Genomic DNA, 20,481 nt, shown 5'->3' with positions numbered 1-20,481 from the left:
GCTTCCGACGCCGGGCCGCGGAGCGCATGCGCAGCAGGGCCGTCCTGTGCGCGCGGCTCGTGTTGCCGGCATGGGTCCCTCGCAGCCGGTGCTGGCGCTCTTGCTGCTCCTGTGTGGTCCGCGGTTCGCGTTAGGTCAGTGTGCTGGCCTGACCCTGTGTGCCCCGGGAGACATCAGGAAGGGGGTGGGTTCCCCGCCCTGGTCGGGAGAGAGACCGTGGCCCCTCCGCCCGCTTCCTGGAAGGGCTTGCAGCGGCCGGACGCACCTCCCGGAGGCGGCGCGGTGGGGACGGCGTGCACCTCCCTTCTTTTTCACTTTTCAGGACGTTAAGTAGAGGAGAATGTAAAGACACCCCTTCCCATGTGCCCGTCGCGCAGCTTAAAGCAGTTGCGAATTAGCTAATCTTGATGTTTTGGTGTCGCTCCCACTTTCCCATTTCCCTGCAGCCTTTTTGAAGTGAATCCAGGCATTACACACTGTGATTTGTAAATATCAGCTTGAAAAAAAAAAAGAGAGTCATGAAAAAAACTCCGTCCTCTTTCCCTGCCTTAAAAGGGTAACCGTTCTCGTTAATTAAGTCACTAAACGCCGGTGCACCAGAGTCTCTGTTCGGCTCACTAGCGCTAGTGTCGAAATGAAGTGCGCGCGCGGCAAGTGCACGTCGTCTCTTCACTCCCTTCCGTCTGAGTGCCGGCCTGCTCCGCTCCTCCCCCTTGAAGGAGCCGAAGTCCCCGCGCGAGAGCGTCAGAATGAGCGCAGGAGGTTACAGACAGCAACACGCGGAGAGGGTGCACGCTGCTGCCATAAAGGAACTTAGGGTACTTAGACGTCCTTCAGTAGAAACAGGACGTTCCAAAGTGGGGACAAGTGCGGTGGGTTGGAAATAGCACTGAGCCGGAAGTAAGGACACCCGGGTCATCTAGTCCTTATTCCCGGCTAACTAGCTTTTCACGTGATTTTGCCTTTTTTGAATCCTGGGTTTTTCCTGTTAAATAAGGGGGTTGAATTAATGATCCTTTTAATCCTGATTTTCTGAGGTTCAAACAGTGGATATGAAGGATCTCAATCAATTATTTGCTAAGTATTGTGCTCTGTGCTACATGCCAGGAACACAGTGGCCAAATATAGTACTTTAATTCCTGGAACATCTAATATAATGGGGAAAGTCGGTAAGAAATGGGGAGGAAGAGGCAGAGAAACAACATGAGAAGTATGGATAGACACCGTCTGCGAGTATTAGTGTCTAGGTTTAGGTAGCTGGGACAGAGTTGTTGGGTACAGGAATAGAGCAGTAGGGACAGAAATAAACATTCGTTGAGTAATTACCATCTGCTCAGAACATTTCACACATAAAATTTTAATTTATACAGCCACACCTATGAAATAGTTAGATGTTATCTCTACTTTGTAGGCAAATAAATCTGCCTGATTTGCCTAAGATTACCCAACAAATTAAGTGGCAGAACAAGAACTTAAGGCCAGATTTTTAAGCCTACTTTTTTTTCATTACACCCTTATGAATATTACATATAATCCAAATGTTGTCACTTGTTTAATATATATTCATGTATTACTGATGATGGTTCTTCTTCTCTGCAGGCAATGGGCAGACTACTAACATGGTCCAGCTACCAGGTGGGAGATTCCAGATGGGAACAAATTCTCCAGATGGCAGAGATGGTGAAGGGCCTGTCCGGGAGGTGACAGTAAAACCCTTTGCCATTGACATATTTCCTGTCACCAACAAAGATTTCAGGTACATCAGGTGTTCTTCCAGGAATGGTAGAGCTTTTTCAAATTTTCATTCCTTATATCTAAAAGGAAAGTAGCTTGTTTACTATTACATGTCATCTTACACTTACATGTAAGTGTTACCTACATTTTTCAGATGAAGAATCTGAAGTCTGGAGGTTCATGCTCTGTTAGTGGCAGAGCTGGGTATGGAACTCACATCCCCCAACTCTTCAGCCAGTGGACTTTCCATTACACTGGGTATAGCACTGAGAATTATGGGCGGGAGTCAAACACTCAACGAAAACCTCTTCCACAGGGAGAAGGAATTGGGAGCAGGGTCGTAGTAGCTGAGTCTCTTAAATCCGCTTTATATTTACTTAGGGAAATGGAGTTAGTCTAGGAAGGGCATTGTGGTTCCCGCTCGATCTAAGAAGCCATGATGAGCTATCTCAGTCTCCTCAAGGTGGTATGTTTTGTGTATGTTTGTGCAGGCTAAAGCAGAAAATGATCCAGGAGATACCTGTGACTTACCTTCAAATGATACAGGAGGGGGACGGAGAGGGAGGAGGGGAGTATAAGGAAAGGAAGGAACAGAACGACAAAGCAAACGTGGGAAATGACTTAAGTGTTACATTGTGGACTTAGAAAAAAGTTGATTCGGGGCGCCTGGGTAGCTCAGGTCATGATCCCAGGGTCCTGGGATTGAGCACGCATCAAGTCCCTGATTGGGCTCCTTATTTGGTGGGAAGCCTGCTTCTCACTCTCCCATTTCCCTTGTGTATGTTCTCCCTCTTGCTGTCTCTCTCTGTCTCTGTTATAAATAAATAAAATCTATAAAAAATAAAAGACCAAATTTTTTTTAAATTCAGGAGACACAGACGGAGGTGAGCATAAGGGTGGTTGGTGACTTCTCAGGCCCTTTGACTTAGTGATTCCACCCTTAAAGATTCTCCTTAAGGAAAAGAATTAAAGTCTTCCAAAAACATTTAGCTAAAAAGATGGCATTGTGAACAAATACTAACAACATAAGGATCGCTTAAACATGTTATATCAACATCACAGAATACTTAGCAGCCATTAAAATCCTTTTGTCAAAAAGAATTGTGAGGTGTTAAGTGAAGAAAGTAGCTTACAAACAATATACAGGGTATGATCCTATTTTTAAAAAATACGTGCATGGAGTGTAAATGTGTTTAAAAAGGACTGGAAGATGTAACATTGCATTAGGTAACAGATTTTGCCCATGTTTTTGTGATGTCCAAATAAGAATAATTGCACAGAAGCACTTTTTTCTTTTTTTTTTTTAGGTAAACACCTTAAAGCTATTTAGAAATCCTGCGGATGGGGCAGAACAGGAAAGGATATGGACGATATATCTTAGTTGATGTAATAATGGATTTCAGTTTTTTTGTTTTTATCTACCTCTATTTTCTCATTTTTCTATAATGTGCATTACTTATATGTGCTTTTTAAAAGAATGTTTATTAAAATTTAAGGAGAAATCACTTCAGGTCAGGCTTGCACTATATCATGACAGAAACAGCTAGCTGGGTAGACGCATGTGCACTTTTGTGTATTTCAAGTTATCTATTTTGTGATAGAAATCTTTTATATTTCAAATAACACTTGCCTGTTACTTATTTATTTATTTTTATCATCTGTTTATGATAGACTTTCAGCAAGCCTCTAAACGTTGCTTAGAACCCATGATTTATCTCTGCCTCTCTGGTGGAAGATTTTCAAACCGTTCAGACACTCTGAGGTTGGTAAATAGCTATTAATCTGACCTCCTCCATTCTCAGTGCCCCTTTGATGGGTGAACAAGGTCTTCTCAGATCAAAGGGTGGGCATCGACGGGGTACTTTTAGCCAAGTGAAAACAATCCATCTTACCCTGGCAGTTTGCTTGCTGAAATTTGCTTTACCATACCAAATAGTGTGAACATCCGTTCTAAAATTTCAGCACGTTATTTTTATATGATTCCATTTTTTTCATCTGTTATATGGAAATAGTAACACATTCTGCCTCCCTCTTGTGATTGTTGTGTGAGTAGGTGTATGATGAAGGCCTTTCAGAGAGGAGACCCATTCCCCCCCTTACATCTTCTCCACACCTTTATTCATAATCTCCCAAAACTGGAGATTACCCAGATGATCTGTGCCTGGTGGATGGGTAAGCGAAGTTTGGTTATGATCCAGTTTATTGGATGATCCAATTTATGTATGATCCAATTTATGTGAATTTATATTCTGGGCGAGGGAAAACCAGAGGGACAAAAACAGATGAGTGGTTGCCGAGGCATGAGGGAGTTTTTAGAGGTGGTTGATAGACTTGCTCTCTATCTGGATTGTGATGGTGACTATCCGCTTTGTCAAAAATCACAAAACTATGCACTAAAAGGAGTGCCTTACTGTATGTGAATTAAACATACAGCCACAGATTTTAAAAGAAAATCTCCTGCCCAGGCTTTTGTAGGACCTGATTGTTGCTGACGGAAACTCTGTGATGTGTGGCTTCGCTATGAGGTTTTCTGGAGCAAGAGCGGGTGAGAGCAGGACATGGAACCTTATCATCAGCTTAACTAAGCGAAATCTCTCTTTTCAGGGAGTTTGTCAGGGAAGAAAAGTACCGGACAGAGGCTGAGATGTTCGGGTGGAGTTTTGTCTTTGAGGACTTTGTCTCGGATGAGCTCAGAAACAAAGTGACCCATCAGATGGAGGTGAGAGGACCAGGCTTGCTGCGGAAGGAGTGCGAGTGGGTTATGGTGCTTACGGTAGAGCATCACAGGGAAGCCCACCTGAGAGCTGTGGGGGGCGGGGTGGAGGGGGAGCAAGAGAGACCCCCTGCAGATGGTCCGCGGGACACACACTCCTGGTGTTCACACTGGGCTGGTTTCTGCGCACTGAGGCTCGGTAAGAAACCAGATACATGTAGGGTTCAAGTTACTCCCTGAACTGACAAGAGAACAGCCTGGCACCCCTCCAGTAACAGCAGTGAGGTGGCCTGCTTTCAGGGGCTCAGAAACACCCGCACTTGGACCCCCTGCGTCTGAGCCTGAAGTGTCACTCTGCCTCGTGTGTGTCAGCCAGGAAGGTGCCCTTGCTGGGTCAGAGAATCTGGCGGTCATACTTCTTCTTTTTTGTAGTCTGTCCTCTGGTGGCTTCCAGTGGAAAGGGCGTTCTGGAGGCAGGTAAGGGTTGGTTCCTCCGCCTCATTTTTTTCCACCCCTGCTGACTCTTATTCTGGAAGCCTGGTTTCCTTTGACCCCTTGCCCATCTGGGGATACTAAACTAAAAAGGGCAGCAGCCAAGCCCCCTTGTATCCTCCGCCCTGATCTTCTTGCCCCTTGCCCATCCCATTCCCCCCTGGTTCACATTTATGCTCCTTCTGACTCGCCTCTCCTCACGCTCCAGACGACCTCCTCCAACTTCCTTGCTCCATCTAGTGGTAAAAGCTGAACTCAGACACCGTAGGCCTAGTCGTCCTCAGACTTCCGTGAAGTCCCAGAAGCTTGTCTCACTTCATCCTGGCTGTCAGCCTTCAGGTCCTGGCTCTGGCATCCGAGAGAAACTGGAGCTCCCGGTGGTACATGTGAGCTGGAACGATGCTCGTGCCTACTGTGCGTGGCGGGGGAAACGGCTGCCCACCGAGGAAGAGTGGGAGTTTGCTGCCCGAGGGGGCTTGAATGGTATAGAGCTGGCAAGGCGACTTACCCTTATTCTTCTCCCCATCCTGCCCTGTGTGGGAGCTTTGAAGGCGGGGGAAGGGTCCATACTTCCTAGGGCAGTGCTTCTTAATCTGTGTGGCTGGCAGAGGGCCACTGGTTACCATTCTCAGTTCTGATCCATCTCAGACCAATAAAAGTTAATAACTGGAAAACTGGAATGAAGAAACAGACGTAAAATTGGTTTTTCTTGGAGATTCTACCCAGACATGTTATATTTCAATGCATATAATCAGAACAACATAGTACAGGGAATAAGAAAAGAATTACCCAGAATCCTTTTCCGTAGGCATGAAGGGACTCCTACAAAGAGCGGCAGTCCCAACTGAGCAAAAAGTCAGGAGAAGGAAACGGCAGCTCTGCTGCTTTTTAAATACTAGCCGTGCCATTAGTCAAAACTACTGTGATAAATGAGGTTGCTTGTTTATTTATCCAGTCTAAGTCCAATGGACAAGTGTCTGAGCTCTTACTCTCAGTGTCTGTACCTCTCCGGATTTGAGCGGGTAACAGATAGTCTACAGACTGGCTTGAGTCCGAGCCACACCTGGGACCGCACTGCCCTGGAGCAGATCAGGCAGCCAAGGGCTCCGAATGCAGGATGGTGAGTGGAAGGGACAGGCATGGGAAATGAAAGTAAGTAATCTCTCTCTCTCTCTTTTTTCTCACCACGTCCTGACTTCCTTCTGGTTCCCTCCCTCTCTCTGGCTTTCCCTTTCACAACCCTTCACCTCCTCCTCCCCCACTGTCTCCTTGTGTCCTGGCAGGTCAGGTTTACCCATGGGGAAACCAGTTCCAGCCAAACCGCACCAACCTGTGGCAGGTAAGTCCTATGTTCCTCACCCCTGTCCCTTCTCAAAGCATCGACCAAAACCTCCTGAGGCTAAGCATTGTGTTGGCTGTGGGACTGCAGTGGGCTTTGTGTCCTAATGGGACAGGAACCTGGTAAAGCAAAGGACATTGTGGTAGGTCTACATATCGAAGAATTGCAGAAGTTAGTGACTGCCTGAGCGTGGTGGGGGTGACTTCATGGAGAAGATGACATTTGAGCTGATGGAATAGGAGTTTGCCACGTGAAAATTGGAGGAAAGGGTGTTCACGGCAGAAGGAACAATGTGAGTGTCAGCATTGTATTGGAAAGGGTACCATGTGTTCAGAAATGGGACAAATTCAGAGAGGCTGGAGCCCAGGAGGTAGAGAAGATGAGGTAGACAGCGGGTTGTATGGTTTTCCCCGCAGGCAGTGGGGAACTGGTGAAGGTTTTTAAATGGGACTCACAACATCATTCGATTTGGGGAGGATGCTAGTCACTCTTTGGTGCCTAAGTGAAGTAGAGCTGCAGTGGGGGCAGGGGTGGGAGCTGTCTCTGAATTTGAGGCTGTGGCAATGGCCCAGGGGATTATGAACACGTGAATCAAATAGAAATGGGAAGGAGAGGAAGCCAAATGGGAGAAGCATGGCCGAAAGATAGACGGGGTTTGGAAATTAATCAAAGTGGAGATGTGGGAGGGAGTTGGATTCAAGCAAGAAACTAAGCTTGAGCAACAGGGTTATGGTGCTACCATCATCCAGAACAGATGGTATGCAGTTGGGGTCAGAAGGATAGAACGTGATGGGTTTAGCATCAGCTTAGTTTAAGGTACCCTTGGGTCATTTATGTGCTCAAACATTGAAAATATGAGTCTAGATCTATGAGTCTGAATCTTAGGACAGAGGTCTGGGTCAGAGCAAGTGGTTTGGGAGTCAGCAACATCTATCTTAGGCAAGAATGTTATTCCCCTGGGAATCCCTGTAGAATGTAGGGGGGCGGGCACGGCATCCGCATTTCAGGGGAAAGCATTAAAGTGGACCTGAGGGGTAAACTGATCTTTTAGATGATGTTGGGATCAGAGCTTTGCAGAAAGACACATCTAAGGTATTCGCTATATTGTCTTTGATAAGTTAACCACTTTGAGCCTCAGTCGCCAGTTTCTTAAAAGGAGAAAATACTCGCCTCACAACCGTGCAAGGATGAAATTAAAAGAGAGAAATGTGGCAGCCGGAGCAGAGTAGCTGCCCTTCATCTTCCTTTTAGTGAGATCAGCTTCTGTAGAGTAGGGGGACCTGAACCCCAGTTTTACTGAGAAGATTGAACAAACTGCATCAGCAAATACAGGTTCCTTCCCAAGCATTTTGGTGATAAGAACAGATGAGGACAGTGGAGTCAGGTCAGATGAGGGAGAGTTAAACTGTGGGTGGTAGAAGGGGAAGAGATGGTACAGGAGAGCACAGGGCAGGCACCAGTCGTCCTTGAGAAGGGAGGTGGTGCTGAGCGGAGAGGCGGAGCCTTCCGGAGGCACTGAAGACATGGCGTTCGAGGCTGAGAGGTGGAAGCTGCTGAAAGTGGAGAAAGTGGGAGTGGGATGGGCTTGACGTAGACCACTATGGGCACAGGGAAACCGCACATTTCCTAATCCAGCCAGGAGGTAAGGGTGGAGCACATGAGGAGACAGGTTTGGGAGCTCAGGATGGGCATCTCAGTACACTGCCTCATGCCCTTCATCCTGCCCCAGGTGACCTTGGTTTTCCTCTGGGCAGGCAGGAACACCCACCTTGGAACAGGATGGTAAATGTTTGAGCTTAAATTTCTCCCCCTCAGGGAAAGTTCCCCAAGGGTGACAAGGCTGAGGATGGCTTCCATGGAGTCTCCCCAGTGAATGCTTTCCCCCCGCAGAATAACTACGGTAAGATCTCCCTCCACGTTGCTGTCAACACTCACAAATTGGTTGGTGGGATCACTCTGCCTGAAGGAGGAGGCGAGAGAAACACCACCAGGGAAGCATTTGATACCTATGGGGCAGGGGAGTGGGGGATGATGCTGCCCAGCCTGGGACTGACCCACCTGCTGTGCTGCAGGACTCTATGACCTCATGGGCAACGTTTGGGAGTGGACAGCATCTCCATACCAGGCTGCTGAGCAGGACCTGCGTGTCCTTCGGGGGGCCTCCTGGATCGACACAGCTGACGGCTCTGCCAATCACCGGGCCCGGGTCACCACCAGGTGAGGAGCTCGGTAGCTGGGGGCTGAGGGTCTGGGTCCTGTTTTCCCAGAGCACCGGCAGCCCCAGAGCTGGTGCTGCTTCTGCTTCCACCCCTCGGTCTGCACCCCAAATTGTGGGTAGAGGAAAGAGAAGCAGCAGCATTTGCCGTGAGAAGCAGAAGAACCTAGGTCAACTTGTACCTTTTCTTGCCATCTCTCAGCACCCAGAGAGACTTTGTGTCTCGCATCATAAGGGTTTCTCCCCTCGTCCTAACTAGGTGGCAGGGGAGGGGAATGGCCACATCAGTACTAGGTCATGGCCCATGCTGATGGAAATGCTCACCCTTCAAAGTGGAAAGCACATGAAAAATCATTTTCTATAACCATTTTACTTCACAGTCAAAATAGGTTCACAGAGGTGCTGGGACCTGCTTGTGTCACACAGATGGGTAGTGTTGGTGCCCGAGTGGTAGAGTCCCAGGCTCCCGAGTGCCCTGCTGGGACTCTCTGCTTTGCTCATCTGGAGGGTTATTTGGATGATCTCCCTCTGACTCCTCCCATTCCTGGGTTCCATAAGGACCAGAAAGAGACCACAGTTTCTGTGGCCTCCGGAAGTCAGGTTTGCAGCTGTTTTTTTTGGTACATTGAGGGCCCTGGCTTTCCCTCACCTCCTTTTCTACAATAAAGTAGTAGAGAAAGTACTGCCTGGGAACCAGGAAGCTGGGTTTGCCACTGAATTTCTTGTGCCCGTGAAGCATTGGTTGGCCTTGGCCAAGACATTTGAATCTTCCTGGTATCTGATTCTGGGTCTGTAAAGTGGTGAACAAACCTGCCTGCCGGAAGGTTGAGAAACGGCAAATGAAGGAATATATGTGACAGTCCTTTGAAAAGTATGAAGTACTCATTGGCACATGATATTCTCGCTTCATACTGACAGGTTTGTCTTGGCTGAGTTATTCTGAACTGTGAGCCGCCGAAGCTACTAGTCATTGCCTTTCTTGTCCCCCAGAGCAGACGCTCAGGGCTACGCACTCCCACTTCCTCCACCCTATCCCAAGTCCCTTCTTACCCTTTTCCCCAGGAGTGCGCTCATACCAGCCTTCTTTCTAGGCCCTGCCCTCAGTCCTTAGGCACCCTGGACCACAGCAGGCCCTGGGAGGTTGAGCAGGAAAGTTGGGTAAGGCTCCAGGCCCCTTTCTCAACGGATGTCCATTCTCTTTCCTCTTCTCTGGTGGCAGGATGGGCAACACTCCAGATTCAGCCTCAGACAACCTAGGCTTCCGCTGTGCTTCCAGTGCAGGCCGACTGCCTGGGGAGTTGTGAACAGCCACGCAGAGCCGAGAAAAGCCCGGCGGTACCCGTGTCACTCCCTGGCCATACTCCACACAGCCAAACTCCAGGCTCTTCAGCTTTAGCCTCAAGAAGGAGTTCCCTCCCCTTACCCCATCCCTCTGTAGCAGGCATCTCTCATCAGGCCAGGAGAGGACTCTGACCTCAGAGGAGGAGTACCACTATCTCTTGAAGAAGGGGCCTGACTCAGGGATAGTGGCCCGGGAGCTGGCTGTTTCTCATAGAGGTCAGATATTAACCATATAGGGCCAGTCCTTAAACATCTGGGGCAGAATGCTCTGAAAGGCCCGTCGTTAGAAATTTTTAAATTTGTTCCCTCCCCCTTTCTCAGTGCCTGATGCAGGGATCCAACATTGTTTTCCGAAGACAGAATTTCCCTATTTTTCTTTGTTTTCCCAGCGAACTGCTGTAGAAGGAAAATCCATCCTTCATTAGCCTCATTTGTAGTGTTTCATGTGCCTTTGAGAGAACCTGATTTCCGCTATTGGTCTGTAGAAGGTGGTAGCTGGGCTCTTTAAAGCACAGTGTGAGTTTTAAAAAGGTCTAGGAGAGGGGCGCCTGGGTGGCTCAGTGGGTTAAGCCGCTCCCTTCGGCTCAGGTCATGATCTCAGGGTCCTGGGATCGAGTCCCGCATCGGGCTCTTTGCTCGGCAGGGAGCCTGCTTCCCTCTCTCTGCCTGCCTCTCCATCTACTTGTGATTTCTCTCTGTCAAATAAATAAATAAAATCTTAAAAAAAAAAAGGTCTAGGAGAACTGAATTATGGACTAGACAAAACTACATTGTGGGAGTCACAAAGTAAGTAACACTCCAGAGAAACAAATACCAGAACCTTCCTTTTCTATTATTAATTATATGAGGCCTTCCATATGCCTCTAAACACATGTCCCTGGAAAGGAACCTGCTCCCATGGTGTCAGTGGGTGTTGCGGGGTCAGTAAAATTTCCACGATTGTGTATCTCAGACTGTCCTCTCTTTTACCCTCCTCCTGGAACCCTAAGGGAAGTACCTGTGAGTGTCAGGAACTCTGGGTCTCGGGGCAGGACCTGAGATGGTGGTGCAGCTGGGAAGGAGAGAAGCAGGAAGGCTCTCAAACCCAAATGCTAGTTGCCCCTCCACAGGACCTGGCCCTGACCACACTTACAACGTGTGATGGGAGTACCCTGCTCTTCCTGTGCAGAGCCTCTGAGAGGGGATGGTGGCCCTAGTGCCAGGGGTCCTGGCCAGGGCCAAGTGCCCCCTGTGGATAGAGGCCTGGGCATGGTCTTACTCCTCAACTTACGTTTCTGGGCTTCCCCCCCCTTGCCTGTCGCCCACCCTACCGACCCCGCCTGCCAGCCCCTCAGTAGTCTTCCTCAGCCAGGGAAAGGAGCACAGCCTTGGGTGTGTTCTCGAAGAGGGCAGCTCGGTTCTGCTGCTGTCCCTTCTTCACCCAGTGGCCGTACATTCGGAAAGCGTAGGCGTCGATGAGTCGGCGCAGAGGCCGGAGAGCATAGGGGTCACGGATGACGATCTCCCGGGTCACAGGCTTCACCCGGCGGTACTGGTAATAGATCCGCACTGAAGCCAGTACTGTCAGAGCGATCACCTGTGGAGAGCCAGAAGTGAGATGCTGGCCCCAGCCCCTGCCGGCCTGTCTCCTTCCCCCTCCGAAGCAGAGAGTCCCTGAGCTCGTTGGCCATGAAGGCTTGTGCTCCTACTGCTGGGCGCTTCCTCGTGTTCTCCCTACATCCCAACCCCTGCGGCATCTGCAGAGATGTAGGCTGTAGGAGCCAGATGGGGGACATCTGCCTTCTCTGAATTCAGAAGTTGAACTGGAACCATCACCGGGATGGGTGGAGAGGGGAAGGGCAGGTGCTCTGGAAGCCCTGTGGGTGGAACGAGTCCCTGGGAGAAGGAAGGGGACTTGGAGGCTTGGGCTTGAGGAGTTCTGCCCCAGGCCCCAGCTCCCTGAGGGGAGCTTCAGTACCTTGAACTTGCCCCGGGGGCTGAAGTGACGCACTTCTTCTACAACATACTGCTGGAAGAAGGGATGCGCTAAGGCCTCTTCTGCTGAACAGCGGCCCTGGGGGTTCACCACCAAGAAGCGGGAAACCTGAGAGAATAAGGAAGGGGAGCTGAAAACACCAAGGCAGGGTCCCCGCTACACTTGACAAGACAGAGGGTCTTCCCAGGAGGGTCCTCCATTCTGCAGCACGATATGCCCCCCCACTCCCAGCAGGCCTGGCCTCTCACCAAGTCCTTCACAGTGTCTGAATAATCATCCCATTCAGGCGAGCCGAACTGGTAGTTGCCACTCATGATCATCCTCAGCATCAGCATCTGTTTCCGGTGCCAGAAGGGCGGGGAGCCCGCCAGCAGGGTGTACATGATGACCCCTGTGCTCCACCTGGCACCAGGGAGACAGGGAGGAAGGCGGGAGGGCTGGCTGTAGCTCCTGCCATTTCCTCCCCTCCATAACCAGGTGCTCCGAGCCATGGGGACTCCCCTGTCACTGTGGGTCGCTGTTTTCCCCAGTGTACTCACATGTCCACCTCCTTCCCGTAGCCTGGGTGGTCATCGTTCATGGAACATTGGATGATCTCAGGGGCCAGGTAACTGGGGGTCCCACAGACCTCTGCAGAAATAGTTTCCATCGGGATAGGTCAGCAGGGGGCACTTGGAAGGGGAAGGTCCAAAGAAAACAACGGTGACGTGGTGCTAAAAGTGACCAGGTGCTTGGGCCGGGATTCTTCTAACCTGACCGACTGCAGGACCAAGGGCAGGGACTGGGTGCTGGCTCCTAGGACCACCTGCCTGGGCCTGTGGTTTCGTGGCCTAGAACACCAGCAGTGGGAACCTGGCCCAACCCTGGGATGAGGCTTACCCGAAAAGACACCCAACCTGAGACAGTAACATTTTTATTCTGGGGCGAGGGGGAGGACTTGGAGGAGAAATGCAGGCATTTTCTGTTCTTGGAAGTGTGGGTGAGAGAGCCTGAGCCTCTGACATGGGTCAAGGCCATGTTACCAGACCTCGCAGCTTCTCTCCTGGCTCCAGCTGGCAGGAAAAACCAAAGTCGGTGAGCTTGATGTTCATGTCGCCATCCAGAAGGATATTCTCAGGCTTCAGATCCCGATGCACAATGTTGAGTTTGTGCAAGTTGCGGATAACCTCCAGCAGGGCTCTCATGATCTTCCTGGGGTGGGACAGGCACGTGTTACTCTTCGCTCCTCCTCTGCAGGGCCAGGTCTCCCAGGAGGGAGACTGCCAGTGAGGGAGGGCTCCGGACAGGCTGGCGGAAGGCTACAGAAGCCTGCAGCACACCCCCAGCCCAGACAAACGCATGCTGTGCCCCCTCCAAGCCCCTGGTGGTGGGACCACTTGTGCTCTGGGACAGGGAGTGGTGATGGGGGGCAGGTGGATCCTTACCTAGTTTCCTTCTCACTCAGAGTGACCTTCTCAGTGAGGTAATCGAAGAGCTCCCCTCTCTTCATCCTGTGCGGACAGAGTGTTTGTAGCTGGATTGGTTCCAAGTCCACCCCTCCTTATCCTGCTCCCAGGGACCTATTTCCTACCCTCATATCTCCAGAGACATGGTGGGCCACAATAAAGGACCAAGGGCTGCAGGGAAAAGCTGGGGACGTGAGTAGAGACGTTGTCTAGAAGATTAAGAGAGCGGGGGGGCTGAAGGGTTGGGATGGCAGCAGTGTCGGGGTCCCCCCATCTGTGGAAGTCACAGCCCAGACTGGGATCTGTCAGTGTCAAAATCAGGGCTGGGGGGGGTGCCTGGGTCGCTCAGTGGGTTAAGTCTCTGCCTTCAGCTCAGGCCATGATCTCAGGGTCCTGGGATCAAGCCCCACATCGGGCTCTCTGCCCGGCAGCCTGCTTCCTGCACTCACTCTCTCTGTGCCTACTTGTGATCTCTGTCTGTCAAATAAATACATAAAATCTTAAAAAAAAAATCAGGGCTGGGAGGTGAAAGAGGGACCTCGAGCCACTGGTCCAAGGCCCCAGATGCAGAGCAGAAGGACAGGAGTATCCTGATCTTTCCCAGGGACGAATGGTAGAAGCCATAGTGCAAGTGCTGAGGGAGCAAAGTCTGCTTATTTTAGGATTAAGAATTATGGTTCAGTCTTCTCACTTCTTGGGATGACGTGGAAAGAGGTCGCTGCTAGAACAATTTAGTTACACTCTGGAGGGCAACTCAGGACAGCATTAAAAATAGCTTCCCCGAGCGACTTCTTCAAAGGTTAGGGATATTTGAGCTGCCCTCAAGGGCTCTAAAGGACCATGTCACTGAGCAGAGTTGGGACAGCTGCGGCCGGTTAAGTCTTGGGGTTCCTGGGAAAGTCTCCCCTGGTTAAATAGGAAAGATGCGTCCTGCCCCCTCCCAACCACCCCCCTGGGGAAATCGGTTTGATTCCTAAGGCACAAGGGATTTGGCCCATGGCAGAGAGGCAAGAATACCCTTGAGCTCAGCTGGTGGAGGTGGAAGGGGGCCTCTTTGAGGAGATAACCTAGAATTCACAGCGGTGAACCTTACTTGCACGATACCTGTACTGTGTTCCTAAAAAGCAATGTGTGAATCCAGTTATCATTCTAATTCCATTTTAAAGACACTAGGAGAATTCACTGTTAGCAGCTGCAGGAAGATTTACCAGTAAAACTGGGTACTGTGCAGGGTGCAACGGGCCGTGGCTTCCTGGAGGTGGCAGTTGAACCGTACACACCGGCCAAGTTACACTCTGTCTCCGAGCACAATAACCCTGCTCCTACCACGGTACGGCTACAGTATGAAACATTCTAACAAGACAAAATCTACTTGAGTAATTTTCTCAGGTAAACCCAGTCCCTAAATTAGCCATTATGTGTGGAGAAATCAAGACGCCCCCACAGGAATGATGCACGCAGGGAGATTCACATTCTTCAGGGAGGACTCAGGGGAGTGGGGGAACAGGGAGCTGGAGAGCTTCCTTCCCTGGGACGCTTTTCTAATAATGATAGTAGGTTTGAATGCATTGTTCACAGAGCACTTTGTGTGGCTGGAATTAATGCTGAGCGCCTGGGAGATACAGTGGTTGGTGTCATTTTTCCTCTCTTGAGAAAACAGAGGCTCTCAGAGCTAACACTGACAGGAGCTCATCTTGTGAGCCCTAGTGGTGCAGAAGCGGGGGAATAGTGACATTGATGATGACAACAAAGATGTCATTCTTTCAGCCACACCCCAAATATAACCTTTATCACCTGCTTTCCTGGGCCTCTTGCACCAATACCGAGGGTCTCCTCCTTCCCACTCTTGCCTCCTTACAGTCCGATGGATGCTTTTCAAAAGCAAATCAGATCCCATCACCTTCCTGCTCGCATCCCTCCAAAATCCTGACTCTGGCTAACATGCCTGCAAAATCTGGTGTTCGGTCCAAACCAACCTCACATCCTGCCAACACCACAGACTTGCTCCCTGCCCCCACCCTAGCTTCCCGGAACATGCAAAGCCCACCCAGCAGGGCCCTTGCTTTGGCTCTTCCTTCTGCCCTTCTGCGGAGCCTTCTCCAGGTCTTGGCTCTGATCCCTCCCTCACTTCGTCTGGGTCTCTAGTTGGGTCACCTTCTGGAGAGCGTTCCCTGGCCGGTCGTTCCATCTAAAGAAACCCCACCTCTCTCTAAGCCCTGTTCTGGCTCATGTGTCTGTACATGTACGTAACTGTGCGTGTCTTGTGGCTGACTTTATTGCTTTCTCTTCACTCTCTGAAAATCCTTCCACGAAGTCAGGGACCTTATATGTCTTGCTCATTGCTGTAGCCTCCGTGTCTAAAATGAGGGTTGAAGGACCATTTGTAGAAGGACCGTTGTCGTAAATAATTCATAGCATTTACATCCTGCCATTTGCTGTGCTATTATTACTTCTGCAATACCCATGAGAAAACAGACACTTAAAGAAATCATTGGCTTCTACATGGTGGACACAGGACTCGAGACCTGGCAGCCTGACCCCCGGGGCTGATCTCCCTAACGCACTGGAGATCGTATTTGGCCTCCATAGTGTAGGGAGCTGACTGTTGGGCTCCAGGAAGCACTGGATAGGGGACCACTACAGGAGGTTCTCCGACAGGCCCAGGGTGTGGCTGGCTCCGGGGCTGGGTACTTACAGATCAAACACCAAGAAGAAGAAAGTGTTGGTCTCATAAGTGTCCTTCAGCTGTACTGAAATGGAAATGACTAACTCGTGTCAGGTAGCAGAGGAGCCTGGGCAGAGCGGCAGCGGGGTAGAGGAGCAACAGGTTTAAAGCTGCTTGGACCGACCTCAGAAGCTGGAAGGGGCATCAGAATGCTGTTCGAAGGAGGACCGCTAAGGGAGGGACCCGCCCAGGGACTTCGCGTTCCCATTCCCAACCTGCAACTAGCCCCAGCCCTGCTTGCAACCCCTTCCGTCTGGCTGGAAGAGGAGGTTTAGAACTGAATCTCCGCAGCGGAGAGCATGGAGCTCGGAGTCTCACGCCTCAGGGCACCGGGCTGGCGGGGTTTCAGGGGCAGGAGACGCGCTGGTGGTTTTGGCTGCACAGTGGGGCCGCGATCCCGGACTTGGGTTAGTAGAGCAGAGTCATGGTGGAGCACCGTGCTGGGGCCTAGGGCCACCACTCACCTATGTTGGGGAGCCCTGAGACCTTATGCAGGATGTCCACCTCCTTCAGTGTGGCCTCCCGCAGCTCCTGCACCTCCTTAGGGCTGAAGCTGCCTCCTCCAGTGATGTCAATGATCTTCACAGCATACTCCTGGCATGTGGGCTTGTGGATACAGCGCCTGACGACGCTGCTCACTCCTCTGGGGGTGTGGAGGACAGGTGGTTCCAGGGCCCCCTCACCCCAGGGAGAATCCCAGGTCTAAGCCACCACAGAAATGTTCTTTCTTGCCCACCACCTCCCTGTGAGCTTGGGGGGAGGGTGGGATGAAGAAGGTAGTTGGAGGGTGATTTGTCTGGAGCTGCTGAGTAATAAGCCTGGTCTTGGGACCCTTGACTCCTAGTTCAGTGCTTTTTCTCAGCACCAAAGGCCATAATCTTCCCTCTGACCCCTGATCTCCGACACTGGCACAAAACTGGGTTTGGAGGTGCTTGTCGACAGCACCGGGAGAGCTCTGCTGGGAGAGGTCTCTTACCTGGATGCTTCTGTACCCTTCTCATTGGTCCTGGTTCAGGAGGGTAGGACCCAAACTAAGGGCTTTTTCAAGGGGATAATGCTTTGGGGATGGAAAAGTGGCCATGGAACCGGCTGGAGCCCAAGACAGCACTTCCTGGGGAAGGTCTGGGCCTTACCTGCCCAGGATCTCCTTGGGCTCATAGTTCTCATAGAAGCTCTGTGCTGAGTATGAGTCTGGCAGTGCCTCGTCCCGGGTCATGCTCAGCAACTCGGGGTGATTCTCAGGGGCTCTGAGGGAGAAATAGAAAGACGCTGTCAACTGAATTCTACCCCTGGAACTAATATTACACCAGGTGTTAACGAAATTGAATTTAAATTAAAATTTTTTAAAAAAAAAAAGAAGAAGCAGCAGCAGCTGTTAGTCCTCTTGATCTAGGTGGTGTGCCCTTTGAGGATTAGGCCCTTTCTCGCCCGTCTGTATCACCTGGCACAGAGCAGGCCTATTGTGAATGCTCCAAACACCTGCACCTTCCCACTGGCTGTAAATTTCTGTGAACCCCAGGCAAGCACGTGGCTCCTGGAATGTTCTGGCTGTAAGCTGCTGTTCCGACAGCAGGTGGTCAGCCAGGCCTAAGCCCAGGCTGGAGGCAGGAGGTTGGGCCATCAGCCCTCAAGGTCAGCTCTCACAAGGCTGTCACACCCTTGAATCTAGAAAGAACTCCAGAGAAACGTTGCAGGGGACAAATTAAAGGGCTGTCTCCTCTCTTTGAGGAGATGAGGCTGGTCCTGCTTTTCCTCTGCTTGTTCTCTGCACTTCTGAGAGATGAGAAGCTTCATGATTCCCCTTCTTAATATGGCAGTCATATAGCCTTTCCCTGCCACCTGCAGTCATAACTGTCCTCTCCTGGAAACTCCCCTCCTTCGAGGACACACTTCCTGAGCTTCCCACTGTTCCTTACTCATTCTGCCCTTATCCAGGACTTTCCTAACCTTCTCTCCTCCCTCTTGTCCTCCCCTCCTTCCACCCTCCCTTCCTGCCTGCCTGCCTGCATTCTGCTGTCCCTCGCTCCATGTCTCTCTCTCTCTCTCTCTTTCTTCCTCTTCTTTCTTCCATACTCCTCGAGAAGCCCTCTGCCTGGTGCTCAGAGGGATGCAGAGCTTCATGGTCCCAAGCTCTGGTATCACTCTTCAGTGGGTGGCGTCACCTCCTCCATGCGACTGATCTTATGTGGGATGTCCTAGCCATTCCTCCCCACCTGTGCCCAGTGCTGCTCCCTGAATGTGAGTCAATGGTTGGAGGTATCCCTTTGGCTCAGGGTACTGATGGCAGAATGGACCTGTCCTCAGAATGCCCCATGTCCTACCAAAATATTGGCCAGTGAGCCCTGTGGCAGGTACTGCCTTTCGGGGCACTACCAAGCCAGGATTTGCAGGCCGGACGCAGAGCTGCTGAGCTAGCTGGCTTTGCCGCAGGAATATGGAGGCCATCTACCCACGAGGCCACCTAGTACTCCTACCTTCGATAGAGGATTTGAGGGATGGAGAGAATCATCTACCGACAGGAGGAGGGGCGGACAGAAAATGGGCACAAGTTCACACTCAATAGGGCCAAACCGGTCTCTAGCCTCACTTCTACTGCCCTTTCTGGGCTTAGGAAGGCCTGGTCTATCCAAGGGGCCAATTTTCTGACCAGCCAAGTGGGGCTAGCTGTTCCAGGATGCCTGGTGTGCCCACTGCTGGGTGCCTGGTTACCAAAGGAAGAATTAGAATAACAACAGTCTCCTTTGCCAAGAGCAGGTGCCCAGGCTGCTGCAGGCTCCCAGTCAGCAACCCCAGCTGAGCACAGAAATGTCTGTTCCTGTAAAAACAAGCCTATTTCCTGCAAGTCCTTTTAAGCTCCCAAGATGGGCATCTGTGCCCCCACCTGCCACGACTGGGTAGCACACCATCTCTCCCTTTCCCCAGCCCTGCACAGGCAGAGGGTGTATCTATCTGGACCACCACCCCACCCCCAGCCCCGTAAGTCATCCAGGCTGGGGTCTCCATTCCCTGGCATGACGAGCTTCACAGACTTCTGGCTGCTCTCATCTCTCCTGGGGTGGGGCAGGAGGGCCAGCCCCTTGCTCCAGGCCTAACTTGGGCCATCTTTGGGCCTCTGTCCATGGCCTCCATCCATACCCCCCACACCTTTCCCAAGACTTCTTTGGGAAGGGTCCCCAGATGGGAGTAGGTTACCTGATTCTTTTTTGGAACAAAACATCCCTCCCCCAAGCTCAGAGAGTCTGAAAATACAGAGAACCTGCTCTCTGTAGGCAAATACCCTGAGGGGGGCTTCAAGAGTCGGTGGTGTTGCTCTGCATCCATCTGCCCTCAGAAGAGAAAAGTGGGTCTAACAGCTCTTGGGTCTGTCTTCTCTGCCACAAAGCCTCTCCCTCTCTCTGCCTGTCGCCTGGCTTTTGTCCATCACCCGCCCAGCTACTCACTGTTAGGTCCTCGCAGGCCCCGGAGTGAATGTGACAGGAATCCTGAAGTTCTCAGAGCCCCTTGGGGAGTGGGGACAGTTGAGCGCTGAAGTGGCTCCCCCGCAGACGCTCGTGGCCACAGTAAGATATCTTGCTGCTCCTCCTTCGGCTTTCGGGCTTTGCCACTTGGTGACGGAAGGCTGACGTACCAGAAATAAATCACAACTGCAAACCTGGGATGCAGGCCAAGGCCCGGAGTCTCCCCAGGAGGTGACCTCTGCTGGAGGGTGAGGGAAGCTCGGGCGGCCTGGGACCAGTCAGGACGGCAGAGGTGACCTGTCTCCCCTTCGGAGCTCCCTCGGCCTCCGGACCCTGAGTAGACAAAGCCAGCCTTGGTGGGAATGCAGTCACTTCTCTGGGAACCATTTCTGTGTATGTTGAGAGCAGGGCCCTGGAGAAACCCAAGCACTGGCAGACCCATAGAGCAGCCCTGGCTGCCATGGGGACCCAGACATTGGGGCCCACAGAGGAACGGTTAGTGTGGCTGACTTGCAAAATGCTGACCTTAAAGGTTAGGGAACATCCCCTTTAGGAATCGATCTCTGATCTACCTCCATGATTTCATCCTTAACCCATTTGGTTTTCAGCCAGGAAAAGCAAATGGGCTCTGACAGTGTGTGCCCTTGGGCTCTTCGGGTGAGGGTCCTCATCAGTATGATTAAGAGGTTGACAGAATTGGAAATAATGTATGGAAGGTGCTGGCACACAGTAGACACTTACTTATTGCTCTCTCGTTCTAAAGCTACTCTTTTTTTTTTTTTAAGATTTCATTTGTCAGAGAGAGAGAAGGCACAAGCAGGGGGAGCAGCAGGCAGGAAGAGAAGCAGGTTCCCTGCTGAGCAAGGAGCCCGATGTGGGACTTGATCCAGGACCCTGAGATCATGACCTGAGCTGAAGGCAGACGATTAACCGACTGAGCCGCCCAGATCTCCCTAAAACTACCTTTTTCCAAATCCCTAATTCGAATAGAACAAATGAAGGGAGGGGTAATGCAGTGCCCCACACAGAGGCTGAGCCCACAAG

The 20,481-nt window shown here is 51.2% G+C and overlaps 2 protein-coding genes across 2 annotated transcripts; one reads left to right on the top strand and one right to left on the bottom strand.

The window, feature by feature from the left end:
- The first annotated feature begins 26 nt into the window (after nt 1-26).
- SUMF2 (sulfatase modifying factor 2) lies at nt 27-10,444 on the top strand. The gene is made up of 9 exons (XM_044232965.1): nt 27-134; nt 1,600-1,756; nt 4,339-4,453; nt 4,880-4,924; nt 5,272-5,422; nt 6,223-6,278; nt 8,094-8,178; nt 8,351-8,495; nt 9,713-10,444. Exons 1-9 carry the CDS (start codon nt 71-73, stop codon nt 9,795-9,797), a joined length of 903 nt encoding a protein of 300 aa, XP_044088900.1. The 5' UTR covers nt 27-70; the 3' UTR covers nt 9,798-10,444.
- Nucleotides 10,445-10,545: 101 nt separating this feature from the next.
- On the bottom strand, nt 10,546-20,208 carry PHKG1 (phosphorylase kinase catalytic subunit gamma 1). Its single transcript, XM_044234250.1, has 10 exons — nt 19,420-20,208; nt 17,113-17,226; nt 16,444-16,622; nt 15,950-16,004; nt 13,234-13,299; nt 12,837-13,000; nt 12,349-12,439; nt 12,058-12,211; nt 11,792-11,917; nt 10,546-11,410 (listed from the first exon to the last, which is right to left on the bottom strand). The coding sequence occupies exons 2-10, from the start codon at nt 17,193-17,195 to the stop codon at nt 11,165-11,167; spliced, it is 1,164 nt and encodes a 387-aa protein (XP_044090185.1). The 5' UTR covers nt 17,196-17,226; nt 19,420-20,208; the 3' UTR covers nt 10,546-11,164.
- Nucleotides 20,209-20,481: the final 273 nt, after the last annotated feature.

This window comes from Neovison vison, chromosome 14, assembly GCF_020171115.1.
Source record: "Neovison vison isolate M4711 chromosome 14, ASM_NN_V1, whole genome shotgun sequence".
Taxonomy (NCBI): Eukaryota; Metazoa; Chordata; class Mammalia; order Carnivora; family Mustelidae; genus Neogale; species Neogale vison.
The sequence above is the reverse complement of the archived record's forward strand: the minus strand, read 5'-3'. Positions and strand labels throughout refer to the sequence as shown.